The 12045-nt window shown below is 50.1% G+C and overlaps 1 protein-coding gene across 3 annotated transcripts; it reads left to right on the top strand.

The window, feature by feature from the left end:
* The first annotated feature begins 1751 nt into the window (after positions 1-1751).
* Positions 1752-10200, top strand: AK2 (adenylate kinase 2). Of its 3 annotated transcripts, none has more exons than XM_039511823.1 (7): positions 1752-1908; positions 3336-3461; positions 5943-6053; positions 6202-6296; positions 6990-7062; positions 7256-7451; positions 9401-10200. In XM_039511823.1, exons 1-7 carry the CDS (start codon positions 1807-1809, stop codon positions 9409-9411), a joined length of 714 nt encoding a protein of 237 aa, XP_039367757.1. In that variant the 5' UTR covers positions 1752-1806; the 3' UTR covers positions 9412-10200. The 3 variants fall into 3 exon arrangements, with proteins under 3 accessions (XP_039367757.1, XP_039367758.1, XP_039367756.1); XM_039511824.1 differs by having other exon boundaries at positions 9396-10200; XM_039511822.1 differs by lacking the exon at positions 9401-10200 and having other exon boundaries at positions 7256-7965.
* The last annotated feature ends 1845 nt before the right edge of the window (positions 10201-12045 follow it).

The raw sequence follows: 12045 nt of genomic DNA, 5'->3' as shown, positions 1-12045 counted from the left end.
GGACTGGGGCCTAAGTGAAGAGCTTACACCTCTCTCACTGCAGGGGGGGAATATGAAGGATCTGAATCACATATGGAAACAAAAACTGTATTTTTTTTGCCCCACATGTAAAACCATGTCTCTAAAGCAGGAATGAGTTAACACTAGTAAAAGGTGTGAGGCAAACAGGTTCAGGGAAGGAGTATTGGGGAAGGAATGAAGTGTTGTTTAGAGTTGCAATCACAATGACACGTGTAGGGCACTCCTGATCGCGGGCTTGTTCCTAGTTACATTAACACTTAGCACTAGGGTGACAGGGCAGAAGGGGATGGCATGGGAGCTACTCACTGGAAAAGTGGCTGCTTGTTTCACACATGAGAGCTCTATCCCAGTCCAGGTTAGTTCATGAGCAGCAGCAAGGAGTTGAATCTCAGAGCTGGTAAGAGAGTCCAGATGCTGCTACTGTGTGAGGATCCACACCGACACCCAATGGCCACATGCTTTTCTCAATCTGCCTTGCTGTAAAACCTAAACCTATTTCCCCCTACCGTTACTTGCACTTTCTTGTCAACTGTCTGAAATGGGCCACTCTCATTACCACTTCAAAAGTTATCTTTCCTCCCTTGGTAACCTGCTGTTAAGTAAATTGTCTCCTTAGACTAACTTCACACTTGGTAAGGCAACTCCCATCCTTTCATGTATTTATACCTGCTCCTGTATTTTCCACTCCATGCATCTGATGAAGTGGGTTCTAGCCCATGAAAGCTTATGCCCAAATAAATGTGTTAGTCTGTAAGGTGCCACAAGGACTCCTCATTCTTGCTGTAAGGATCATTCCAGGGGTCAGCCGGTCCTCTGAATGGGAGCAGCTCCCCTGTGTGCGTTTCCTGGGGAATTCCCAATGCCAGCCTGTGCCATTTATATTTCTAATGCAGCCCTCCAGACAGAAAGGTAAGGAGGGGGACCGACCTACTGGTCACACAGACACTATCCAACAGACTTGTCATTGTCCCTGAATTGGTTTTCACACTACCCAGTTACTCCTCAGTCACATACCAACATTCCTGACAAAGGCCCAGCGTATCTTTTTCAGACAAGATATAGCGCAGTGTGTGTGTTGAAATTGCCCAAAGCTGTGGAGGAGGCAACAGTGACCAGCACTTGTGCTTCTGAACCAGGTCACTGTGAGTTATTTCCCAGCTATCTCCAGGAAGCGCTGAGCGAGCGTGGCATGGCTGGTACAGCAGTGACAACCGTGAAACCCTCGCTAGCCGGGGGGGGTTCTTACACATATACTCTCTGTTGTGCAACAAGCTCCTTCAAGGATGAAGAACAATTCAGGGGACTTGGTTACTGCAGTGCAGAGAGAGGGTCTGGGCAGGGCTCAGTGGGATGCCGTGTAACCAGCACTGAGCCCCCTGGCAGGATGCCCTGCACTGTGCTCCACCCCAGGGGCCTGCTCCTCTCCCAGAGGGGGGATTAGAACCCAGGAGTCCTGGCCATTTCCCTGGACGGGTGCCCAGCGGCTGAGACCTCACTCCCCACGGCAGGGGGCGCTGCGCTCAGCACCAGCAGGCAGATCGAAGCCTAGACCACCCCGCGCCCTTCTAACCCTGCCAGCCGCCTTGGTGGCGGATAAGACCCGCCCCCTCCTCGATCCCTCCCAATCATCCTCCACCCTGGCCCTTGTGCATCAGCAATTGGCTACTCCGTGCGTCAGTCACGCGTGACGTGGGCGGGGCGAGCCACAGCGGCCCAATGGGAGTGCTGGGTGGGCGGGCTCGCGGAGGGTTGGCCGTGTGGGGCCCGGCGGACGGGGGAGCAGCGATGGCACCGAACGTGCAGAGCCGGGAAGGCGAAGGCCGGAGCCTCCGCAGGAGCCTCCGGGCCGTGCTGCTGGGGCCGCCCGGGGCGGGCAAGGGCACCCAGGTGAGGGGCCGGGCTCCCGGCGGGCTGCGGGGCGCGGGGCCCGGCGGGCCGGGGATCCCCGGCCGGACTGGCAGGGCCCTGCGCAGGGAGCGGCCAAGGTCACAGGTGGAGTCCGGCAGAGAACCCAGGAGTCCTGCTCCCCGCCCCCCTTCCCGGCGCCTGCTCCCCTCCCGGAGCGGGGAATAGAATCGAGGAGTCCTGCTCCCCGCCGCCCTTCCCGGCGCCTGCCCCCCTTCCAGAGCAGGGAATAGAACCCAGGAGTCCTGCTCCCCGCCCCCCTTCCCGGCGCCTGCTCCCCTCCCGGAGCGGGGAATAGAACCCAGGAGTCCTGCTCCCCGCCGCCCTTCCCGGCGCCTGCTCCCCTCCCGGAGCGGGGAATAGAACCCAGGAGTCCTGCTCCCCTCCCAGAGCGGGGAATAGAACCCAGGAGTCCCGGCCCCCGCCCCGCTTCCCGGCGCCTGCTCCCCTCCCGGAGCGGGGAATAGAACCCAGGAGTCCTGCTCCCCGCCCCCCTTCCCGGCGCCTGCTCCCCTTCCAGAGCAGGGAATAGAACCCAGGAGTCCCGGCGCCCGGGGCTGTTCCTCTCCCAGAGCGGGGCATAGAACCCAGGAGTCCTGGTCCCCGCCCCCCTTCCTGGCGCCTGCTCCCCTCCCGGAGCGGGGGCTAGAACCCAGGAGTCCCGGCGCCCGCCCCCCTCCCCGGCGCCTGCTCCCCTCCCAGAGCGGGGAATAGAACCCAGGAGTCCTGGCCCCCGGGGCCTGATCCTCTCCCAGAGCGGGGGATAGAACCCAGGAGTCCTGGTCCCCGCCCCCCTTCCCGGCCCCTGGGACCTTCTCCCCTCCTAGAGCAGGGAATAGAACCCAGGAGTCCTGGCGCCCGGGGCCTGTTCCTCTCCCAGAGCAGGGCATAGAACCCTGGAGTCCTGGTCCCTGCCCCCCTTCCCAGCCCCTGGGACCTGCTCCTCTTCCAGAGCAGGGGATAGAACCCAGGAGTCCTGGCTCCCGCCCCCCTTCCCAGCGCCTGCTCCCCTCCCAGAGCAGGGAATAGAACCCAGGAGTTCTGGCTCCTGCCCCCCTTCCTGGTCTCTGGGACCTGCTCTCCTCCCAGAGCAGGGAATAGAACCCAGAAGTCTTGGCTCCCGCCCCCCTTCCTGGTACCTGGGGCCTGCTCCTCTCCCAGAGCTGCTTGGGGCATGCTCCCAGACTGTGTTAAAATAATTTGTCTGGTTTTCATGGCAAAACCAGCTCCTTTGTACCAACGTTACCAAACCCTGTTCGGATTTTAACTCTTAACTTTTTAATATAGCTTCCATCACTGTGAGGTGAAATTACTTCCCATGATAAAAACTTCACCTGTGGAGAATCAATGGGATCTGTTCATGGAAGTTGCACCTAATTCACTTTTTATTCTGTTTTCTCCCATCATAGGCTCCTAAACTTGCTGAAACCTACTGCGTTTGCCACCTGGCAACAGGTGACATGCTGAGGGCCATGGTGGCTTCAGGATCGGAGCTGGGTAAAAAGTTGAAGGAGACTATGGATGCTGGGAAGCTGGTGGGTATAGTGAGATGGATACTGCTAATGAAAGTTCCAATCCTCTGGGTATATTGAGAGGCCTGAAAAAAGCATTTAAAAAAAAAAATACAAGCCTGCGGTGATCAAACAGCTGTCCTTCGTATAGAAACCAATGACAAATCCAGACCAGAAAACTAAGAACAGCTTCCAGGGCAAATGTGTGATTTCCTCTCCTCTTCCCCCTATTGCCACAGGAAAGATGTCTTGTAAAGATGCTGCTCCCTATCCTGCATAGATCTGAGTTTTCTTCCTTAAAATTCCTGTTTTCTTAGCTTTTAGCTTTCCCTTTTGCTTTATCTAGTTTCACAGAACAAATCCTGATTAATCAGCTTCTGGCTAATAAACACTCCATTACCCCAAACTGTGGTTATGTCTCTGGGGTTGCAGGAACAGGTGTTATCACTAGAGCACTCCCAAGCCTCCTGTTCACGTGCTGCTCCTAAGCCCCGCAGAGTGAAGATTCCAGTTATCCAAGATGTCATATCTCCTGAGTCCTTCAGATAATTGGGGTTCATCTGTAATTTGTAAGGTGAAAATAAGGCCTGAAGACCATTTACCCTCACAGTTACATAGGGCATTAAACTCTTCCATGTAAAAATGGCTTGGTTTGGGGTCCTGGATGACTGTACTTAGTACCTGTGGCACATTTCGTCCATAGACTTCAAAGCATTTTGTCAAAGTGGGTAAAGCTCTTAATAGGGAAACTGAGGCAGGGAGTGAAGTAACTTGCTCAAAATAACAGTTGGAGCCGAAGTCTACTTACTCCCAGGCTGGTGCTCAATCCATTGCATCACTTTGCCTCCCTTTATGCATAACTATATACCCAGGTTCAGACCTCAAGTTTCCCCACTTTCTTTCCTCTTCTTTCCCCACGTGTTACGCTGAATCGTGCTATTTGCCAATAGCAGGCTTTAGTACGCTTAAGAAAACTCCTCCCAGAAGGCTTTGCGGTAGCACAGTGAGACTGCTTATCTTCAGCCTTCATGTGGAGCTTGCATTGCATCATTGAGCCTGGTTATGAAAGATAGGAGCACTATCTAAAGATAACTGCCCGTCTTTCTAATGTGCGTGGTACTGGGAACACTGAACTGCATTGGCAATATATTGTATTAGCATATTCTGGCTTTAAGATAGCTTAGTTTGGTGGAAGTACAGCAATTCCCAAAGCCCATTCTTGGAATGTGTTTACTTTCTAAAAATAATGTAGCTTTCTTTTAAATGAATGGTTGCATCAGCCTCAGAATCATGGAAATAACCTTAAATTCCAACCAAACCACCCAGCCTCTATTGCATCATCCATTTTAGGGCTCTTGCCTCTAATGGTACATCTGTACAGCAAAGAAAGACCTGCGGCTGGCCTGTGCCAGCTGTCTCGGGACCAGGCTTTGGGGCTGTTTCATTGCTGTGTAGGCTTTGTGCTCGCTGAAGTTCGAGCTCTAGGACCTCTCCACCTTGCAGAGTCCTAGAGCCATGGCTCTAGCCTGAGCTCAGAAGTTTATTCAGCAATGAAACAGCCTCGCAGCCCAAGCCCTGCAAGCCTGAGTCAGCTGGAACTGGCCAGCCATGGGTTTCTAGTTGATGTGTACCCGAAACCCTAGGACCAGATTCTGGTAGGCTGCAGTAGCATAAATCAGGAATAACTTCACTGAAGACAATGGAAAGTTACTTTGGATTTAAACCAATAACATTTGGCCACCAGTCTGAATTGGCGTCTTCCACAGTCAACTTCATCCCAATTTTATGTTCAGATTGGAGTATGAGGAAGTCTAGATGCTGCAAGCACCCACACGTGTTAACGTGTGCCTAAAGTTAAACTTGCATGTAACTTTGCAGGAATGGCTCCTGTCTATCTCTACGGGGGAAACGGTGAAATTGTGCATTTCTCAGCACCTTTTTAATCAACAAAATAATCCTTAATCTTTGTTATAGTGGTTGACTCCTGCCTGTAGGGTCTGTGGAATCTGTCCCACGAACAGCGAATGCACAAGTTAAGAGTCTCATGATGCTGTTCACTGGCCCACATTGTGTGGCCAGTGAAGTAGTATTTGTGCTCATTGACCCTGTTAAATGCATGTCTTGCTGTCCACGTGTTACATACACACAGGTAGCAAAAGAGAACCCTTGCTTCCTGACTAGGGTGTGTTTGAACTTGCAGCTTTTGTATTGTATGAACAAAACTTTGCGTTCAATTATATTACACATGCCCACTCTTGACATTGCTATTTTGTGTTGGTTTTGTTGCATGTAGGAGCAGGTGCAGACTAGGTACTCGTGATCCCTGGGCTCCAATATGTATATTCAGTGGCTAGCAGGTGTGAAGACAATGTTCGGTGAAGTCAGTTGAATTGCAGGGGTGTAAATAAGGGCACCCTATGGTCCATGATGCTTAAGATAGGACAGTGCTGGCCTAATCGGGTCTATTTACTGTTTTTAATGAACTGAATGAGACTTTCTTCTAAGGTGAGTGATGAGATGGTGGTGGAACTGATTGAGAAAAACCTGCAGTCTCCTCCCTGCAAAAATGGCTTCCTGCTGGATGGTTTCCCTCGCACAGTGAAGCAGGCGGAGATGGTACGTGACTTCAAATCCTCTAGCTCAGTAGCTCTTGATACAGCTCCATTCCCACCCCCAGCCATGTCTCTAGAAGAGACTTGATTATGTCGGAACTCTCTCTGTTGCAGTGTATCTGTGTACTTAAGGGGAATGTTTTCTATTACAGCTGGATGAGCTCATGGAGAAGAGAAGCGAGAAGCTAGATTCTGTGATTGAATTCAGCATTGCTGACTCCTTACTCATCCGGAGGATCACTGGACGGTAATAATTTTCCTTCCTCCACAAATAGGCCAAGTCCTTTTTTCTTACCGTTTTCCCTATGGTTTGGGAGAACAGTGAATTTTGGTTCCTGGGATAGTTTTATCACTGGGTGGAGCCAGCTGTGTCAAAGCACCTCAATCCTGGCCTGCTTCAGCCTTTGCTATTTCAGTCTTTGCTCCACACACATACAAGGTTCTGCTGTCACACCTCAGTACTGACCTGTAGCATGCCCTGCTATTCCCATCTTGGGCCTTCCTTGAACAAAGTCTGTCCGTCTGTGCCACGGGTAGTGGTTGGTGATGTGACTAAGCATCAAGGGAAAATGTGAAACGCTAATGCCTTATGATGTATCTTCTCTGGTGTTATCACTGCTTCATTGTATTACTTTGTCCTGGATTGGACATGACCATTTGGGTCCAGCAGAAGTTCTCCATTACATCACCTAGTCCTTTAAAATATGGATTTCCAGAAGATTCCTGCCTCACTCCTGGACAAAATACTCCTCCTCCACCCCCCAGAACGGCTTCTTTTCTTCAGCTCCCTGGAGAGCTGCTTGATTGAATTGACTCGAGCAAATTTATTGATAGAGTGAAAAACACCTGTGCTGCTGCGGATGTTTCTCATGCTGACTGGTGTTTGGTTGTCTTATCATGAGCGCAGAGGTACTTTGCTGACCTTTGTTTTCGGTTTTAGGCTGATCCACCCAGCAAGTGGCCGCTCTTACCACGAGGAGTTCAATCCCCCTAAAGAGCATATGAAGGACGATGTATGTGAGCTACTGATACATTTCTCCTGAGATCTTATTTAAATTACCTTCAGACCAGTAACCAAGCTTTTACTGCCCTGTCTTCCCATATTGTCACCCATTTGACTAGAGATGAGTTTAATGGAGGGGAGGGCTCTGCTGGGCTGTAACAAGCTGCAGATTTGGCCTGTTCACTGTCGCCTTCCTTTCTCAGGCCACCGGGGAGCCTTTGATCCGCCGTTCTGACGATAACGAAGTGGCTTTGAAAACTCGGCTGAAGTCCTACCACACCCAGACCATCCCGCTGGTAGACTACTACACCAAACGAGGGATCCATACAGCCATAGATGCCTCCCAGTCCCCTGACGTGGTGTTTGCCAGCATCTTGGCAGCCTTCTCGAAAGCCACATGTAAAGACCTGGTTATGTTTGTTTAGGGCTCTGCTAGTGCAGCACACTCCCTTCTCCTGGGAGGTCAGGGAGAGGAACGGCCCATTAGAGAGCGGAAGGAGTGGGGATGACAGCCGGAGAGAGGGCTGTGCAAAGTGTCCATTAAACAAGCAGTTGCTGGTCTATTTTTCTGGCCTATGTCAGCATGCTGGTATGTTTCCGTATACCTGTGTGTGAGAGAGAATATAGCCTGTAGGGGGTGCAGTGAGCTAATGTACCGGCTCTTTGCTGCTAATAACATGATTAGATCCAGTCAGGTCAAAAGTGAAAGTTTGGTTTCTTCTGAAGAGTCCTAGTTAATGGGAAAACAGCTGCACTTTCCGCTGTTCGATCTGTTTGGCTGGGACCCAACATGGCAGTAGCAGTACTGAAGGTCATGGCTGATCTGGGAGGCGGGAGGGAGAAGCTCGCAGTACACAGGTCTTCCATGCCTCGCCGGACGGCTGTGGAAAATAAAACGCTCTGTCTGCTTGCAGGAAGTGAGCGTTGTCTGTGTGGGAGGAGGAATGAATGCAAAATATGTGAGTGGAGAGTGTGCTGCTTAGTACCATTTCAGAGCAGACGCCTTTACCCTGTGGTGCATGTCCTATTTATTTTATACTGCGTTGGCAGTGCTGTAATAACCAGCCTTGTTTTCTTGGAGGGGAATCTGGATCCCAGTGGGTTTGACTCTAAAGGGGGAAGGTGAGCGTAGGCCGTAGGAGACTCCCCTTTGGAAACGGGGTGGGAACGGAAGCTGTCTCCTCATCCCCTGATCACGGGAGACGATGTGGCGAGCCCTTCGTGCCGTTTTCTCAAGGTTTCCAAACAAGTCATTCTTCAAGAAGTGTGCGATAAAAGCTTTGAGTGTCCTTGAGCCCTTCTGACTTGCCTTTTGAGATCATGGAAATGCACTTGGGTTTCTCAAGCAAGCCTAAGTGCTTGTGCTGAAACCCGTGCTGCCCGATGTTGATTTTAACGTGACAGAGGTCATGCTGCCCTCACAGTAAAAACACGGCTGGTATGAAAGGAATGAACTCTGTCCTCTGTGGAAATCTCAACAGTACGTGGAAGCTTCTGGTATAAATGCTTATTGGCCCAGATGAAGCTGAGTGTCCTTTAACCTTCAGTATATTTTGCTGACTTGGTGTAATAGGCTGTGTAATCTCATTGTGTATAGGAGATTGTGGAGTCTTTGTGCTGACCTGCCTGAGGGACTGGCCCGTTCAGTTTGGGGGTCAGCCAGGAGGCATTCTTCTCTCCTTTTTGTTCACGATTTACTGTTAATCAGACTCTGCTCCTGGACATCCTTTCCTATGAAGTATAGTCGTCCCTTCCCCCTTTCAAAAATCTGTAAATAGCCCCAGAAACTGAAAGTGATCTCGTCACTGCTGCTCTCTGAAAGCATGTGACTGTGCGGAAAGGGGCGTGGAGGGAAAACAGAAGTTTAGACTCTTGCTCTATTTGGGTCTTCCCCAACTTCCACTGCCTTGCAGTGGTATTTCCTCTTGCTTCACCGCAGCATAGACTGTGGTTGTGCTGCTAGTGGGGTGCTGGGTACAGATGCTCTGAAAGCAGATAGGAGCTTCCAGTTAGTTCAGGAATGTAAGAAGACTGGGTATAGACAGCAACGGAAATGAGTGTCTGTTGGAGCCACTACGGTATAATTGTTTGCCTAGAATGACAGAAACGGTCCCTTGAGTGTACTTGAATCTCTTGAGAAGGGGGAGCCCATGTAGCAATAATCTAATGGCAGATTCCCACTAAATGGCCTGGATTTGGGAAACAGCGCACCCCACCCCCATGTGTGATCTGCATCTGTCCTACATGTCAGCCTCATTCTGCTGTTAACCATGATGGTTTGGTTTTTATTCCTTAAATCTGTTTGTTTTTTGTTTTTTTCTTTTTGTTTCCCATTTATTTCAGCTCAGTGACTCCATAGGCCAGACAAGACACGACCAAAGGCTGCATGCTCCATCACCTCACTCCATCCCTTCCCCTTGGGAGAAAGGGAGGTTGGGAGGGATGGGGGGGTCATGGCTGATCAGAGGAAAGGTGGGGAAGAAGGAGAAGGCAGAGTGGTTTGTTTCTCATCAGAATCATGTTCAAGAGGAGATTGATCTTTAATTAAAAAAAAAAAAGACAAATATTTGGGGAGGAAGAACACATTGTATTGTATGAAAACGGATTTCTGTGCCAAAGATCAGACCGCTGAGCCTTTGCCCTGCGATGAGCCTTGGACTTGGTGCAATTTCAAGCTTCCAAATGGGACTCTTGGTACTGCCGTTGCTTGGTGGCTCTGCATGGTTTCTTTTTCCCCTAAGGTCATTGTAGAATGTGTTTCTGCTTCCTAAACGGAATTCCCCTATTGTAGGACCAAAATGAATACATGAAATGACTCCTTAGCTCTGTAATGGAGAAAAGAGCTGACGAAATTGTACTTCCCTCGTTTCCTGGGTATTTTGGCCTTCCTAAAACAAGGCAAAGGTGGTCTGAGGAGCTTTCTGCTCCTGTATGATGCCATCCGGGACCTGAGCTCGAGCCCAAGCCTTCCATCTTTCTGATCTTGATAAAGCTGAACGTCCTAAAATGCTGAAGAAATACGTAGGATTTTACCCCTCTTCCACTTGACTGGAAGCGACAATGAATTCGATTTTTTTTGCCTCTTTTTACAAACCAAATGCTGCCTTGTCTAGTCCCTGAATCAATAAAACATACTTTACATTTTGTAGCTGTAGCTGCGTTCTCTTTTTGACCTACACCCAACACAGGCTGGCCGAGGTGATAACGTACTGTATACTACATAGACCAGAATGGAGAGGGTAGAGAAGATGACTAGGAAGTCCAGCCAGAGAACTCTGCTCTGTGTAACTAACAAACATACCCTGCCATTTTCTTTCTTAAATACATTTCAAACTCCCTACTACGGAAGCGATTGTTTCAAGTGCAGTCCCTGTTCTGTCTCTTCTGCTCTTGGGTATGAAGAAAGTAAAGGTAAATTCTTTTGAGCTTTGACCCTGTCTTGGCTGGCGCTCGTCTTCTGTGTGTTTTCAGAGCTGACATCTCTCAGAGTTCTAATAGCTCTCTTTCCATCAGTGGTGTGTGCCTTAATGTGGTCCTATATTCTTTCCCCACTCCCACCAAGACTACACGTCAACTTTTACTGCATTTGAGTGTAGCAGATTCTTCTGCACTGTAGCCTGTGCCCATCACCTTTCCTTTGAAAACCCAAAGCAGTCAGAATACAGAACCCAGTTGTGCTGCCCAATAGCGGGCCAGGTGTCCCTTGAGAATGGCTGTCGCAGGATGCAGACCGGGGAGTAGAAGGGTTTGTCTGAGCTGAACCTCTATTGGGTATAAATGGATCCATTCTGTAATCCTCTTCCCAGCCCATTGACCTTGAGTGCTCTCTGGGAAGGAGATGCTTTACAAGTCTAGTACATTGTTCCTGTTAAATGACTTCACTCCTGCAAGCTGCTTATTCTGTGATCTTTTGAAAGTTGTGTTTGTATTTCATGCAGATAATTTATTCAGCAGCAGGGGAAGAAAATATGCCCTATGTATAGCACTAGGACCAGCGTGGTGTAGGACACTGCATTTTCCCTTTCATTCAATGTGGTGTGAGTTGTTCTCCAATGTAGCAGTCTCCCTTGCTAAGGAAAAGCTGCTCCAGGGTATAGGCTGCAGAAAGCATCAAGCTGCTTTTCCTTCTGAAGTGTGCTGCGGGCTTCAATGGTGGCATACCTCCCCGCCCAATAGCATCTGTGAAAGAGAATGCAGCAAACCTCCTCCCCTGCACAGTGTTCCAGGCTGCTGAGAACGCAGCGTCCTCTGGCTTGTAGCATCTAGGCTTGGGGCTGGGGAATGTCACATCCGCTGCATTCCCTGCAAAAGAGCATCTGGCTTGGAATGCAAAATGAATCCCTGCTCTGCACCAAGCACATGGAGTGAGGAACAAAACATCTAGATACCATACTGCATGCTGGGGGGGCTGGCTATGCATAGAGACCACCTGGCTCCTCTGCACACTGCAGAGCATCTGGGTGGGAGACCTGTACTGGCTAATGGTGCCTATTGAGGAGGGAGATCAGAGTCCCTACAGTACCCACCCTGCCTCTCGCCAAAGTCTCCTCCCCCCCCGCCCACAGCTGCTTGTGTTGCAATGAAATTTAAAAGCAACAAAGAATCCTGTGGCACCTTATAGACTAACAGACGTTTTGCAGCATTCTTCGGATGCAAGAAGAAGTATTCACCCACGAAAGCTCATGCTGCAAAACGTCTGTTAGTCTATAAGGTGCCACAGGATTCTTTGTTGCTTTTACAGATCCAGACTAACACGGCTACCCCTCTGATACTTGAATGAAATTTAAAGCCATCCCCTTATTTTACGCCTAACATTGCTGCCTTTCTGCCCTGCACACCCCCAGCACTGCTCCTTTTGGTTGCTGCCAGGCATTGCTTAATAAGGGCTGTGGGCAATACCAAGCGAGTTGGCGGGGGGGGGGGAGGGGAGAGGTCCAGGGGATGGAATTCCCCTGCCGTTGCTATGGCAACTGTTTCCAAGCGGCAACCCCAA

Source organism: Mauremys reevesii, linkage group 23 (genome assembly GCF_016161935.1).
Source record: "Mauremys reevesii isolate NIE-2019 linkage group 23, ASM1616193v1, whole genome shotgun sequence".
Taxonomy (NCBI): Eukaryota; Metazoa; Chordata; order Testudines; family Geoemydidae; genus Mauremys; species Mauremys reevesii.
This window is presented reverse-complemented; position numbering and strand designations above follow the sequence as displayed.

Bases quoted from the DNA above. Each gene is read 5' to 3' on its own strand.
- AK2 (XM_039511822.1), top strand. From the start codon at position 1,807: ATGGCACCGAACGTGCAGAGCCGGGAAGGCGAAGGCCGGAGCCTCCGC. The intron at 6,054-6,201 runs GTACGTGACTTC...TTTCTATTACAG, and splicing joins CAGTGAAGCAGGCGGAGATG to CTGGATGAGCTCATGGAGAA. The intron at 7,063-7,255 runs GTATGTGAGCTA...TTCCTTTCTCAG, and splicing joins AAGAGCATATGAAGGACGAT to GCCACCGGGGAGCCTTTGAT.